General features: G+C 39.0%; 1 protein-coding gene across 1 annotated transcript; it reads right to left on the minus strand.

Annotated features, from left to right (window-relative positions):
- Window positions 1–329: 329 nt before the first annotated feature.
- On the minus strand, window positions 330–1460 carry LOC142344207 (uncharacterized). The gene is made up of 2 exons (XM_075395756.1): window positions 1424–1460; window positions 330–1332 (listed from the first exon to the last, which is right to left on the minus strand). Exons 1-2 carry the CDS (start codon window positions 1447–1449, stop codon window positions 414–416), a joined length of 945 nt encoding a protein of 314 aa, XP_075251871.1. The 5' UTR covers window positions 1450–1460; the 3' UTR covers window positions 330–413.
- Window positions 1461–1712: the final 252 nt, after the last annotated feature.

A 1712-nucleotide genomic window follows, 5' to 3' on the forward strand; every position in this document is an offset into this window, starting at 1 on the left:
ACTGCAGAAATTGTGTAAGATAAGTGCTGAAATTATGTAAGAAATGACCAGGTGCTGAAATTATGACCAATTTTTACTGAAAAACAAACAACAATCTGCTGATATAAATAAATCGAGTTTTCTCTCCACAATACGTGCTGCATCTCAACCAATATTTGTAAATACAAAAGTAGGTTCACTTTACATATATGAGCCGAGGATTTAAAAAAAAACCAGCGTTACTCCCGCCTAAGTGTGGTGAAATGTAAACACCTCGAAAGTAAACCCCATGCTCCGTTGAAAATATAACTCATTTAAATACAAATTACAAATTTATAATGTGTCCGCCTGAACTGCTTTTTGTGAATTTGATACTCATTTAATTGAATGATCTCAATGTTCCAGTCAGAAGATACAGAAATGTCCTTGTCTAGTTATATTTTGAACTGCTTTTGAATGTAACTCACAAGTTTGGCCATACTGACCAAGTGCTCGTATTCTGCAATCACTTGAGTTTTATACCAACACGCGTAACATGCCTTGTCTGTCTCTTGTATCTTATGGAAGAGACAGATTGGACCTGTTTTGCAATCGCATGCTGCAACACTTGCAGTATTCCCCGATGACGGCTGAGGAGACCATGTAAGGAATGAAGTGACATCTTGACCCCTACTGTCAATCCACTTCCCGTCTCCATTTTCATCAGTAATTCCAGTCAAAAATTTGGCACTCCCGTGTCCCTCCATACAGGTCGTCAAGCCATATGAAATGTCCTTCAGTGAAAATTTAAGCCCCTGAACGTCATCGAAAATCGTCCCCTTGTGATTTCGGCAGATTTCATAAGCTGTCGCATAGTCTTGGGGCACTGGGGAGAAAACGGGTATTTCAATTCCAGGCAACATAATCTTTCCCGGGTCACAAAAAACGGAGCCCCCGTGTGCTGATTTGTTTCCAACGCAATTGAAAGTTTTGGTACCCCCCAGGTATATATCAAGTTGAACAGGTTTCCAGTGTTCGTCAGTTCGTTTCTGGTTTATCTTACAGATTCCAGGATTTGTGTCGTCAGAAATATCCTTATCAGAAATATCGTTTTGAAAACAATGTGGTCTGGATGTCCTCTTCATATCCACATATTTGCATGATTTCGCTGCAATTAGGCTTTGAGGCCATTCGACTTGAAGAACATCGATTGAGTTTAATTGACATGTTTGTCCATAGCAGAAATTGTATGATTTGCACGTAGGTGTGGACTGGCAGTGAAATGCGCACGCAATCAAACTCTGAATCTTTGTACCCACCCCCTGATGTGCCGCAAGTCTGCGTCCTGCTGTAACATCGTCAAATGGAGAAAATCTGCAAACAAAAAACAACATATCGAGCTATTTTTTATTTGTGCCTTGTTGAATTTAAAAAGGCGTTCAAAACTCAATACAAGTTTCGCAACCTCTTAAACCATTTCTTAGCATTCATCTTAAAGTTACTGTTGAATGAATTCCCAAAATTGGTGAAACACTGCTGGAAGCCAGTCCATTTGATGTGGGAATGATTTGTACTGTGATAACAGATAAGCATCAATAATGCCTGGAACGGATGTACAAAAAACAAATAGAAGTAATCAATTTAAATCTATTTCAATTTATATCAATATCCTCTGAAATTTGCTAGCCTATAAATCCAGGCAGACGGCTATTTATAATTGACAGACACTGCAGTACTGTCTTTCCGTGCTATGC

Source organism: Convolutriloba macropyga, chromosome 8 (genome assembly GCF_964194025.1).
Source record: "Convolutriloba macropyga chromosome 8, txConMacr16.3, whole genome shotgun sequence".
NCBI classification, from domain to species: Eukaryota; Metazoa; Xenacoelomorpha; order Acoela; family Convolutidae; genus Convolutriloba; species Convolutriloba macropyga.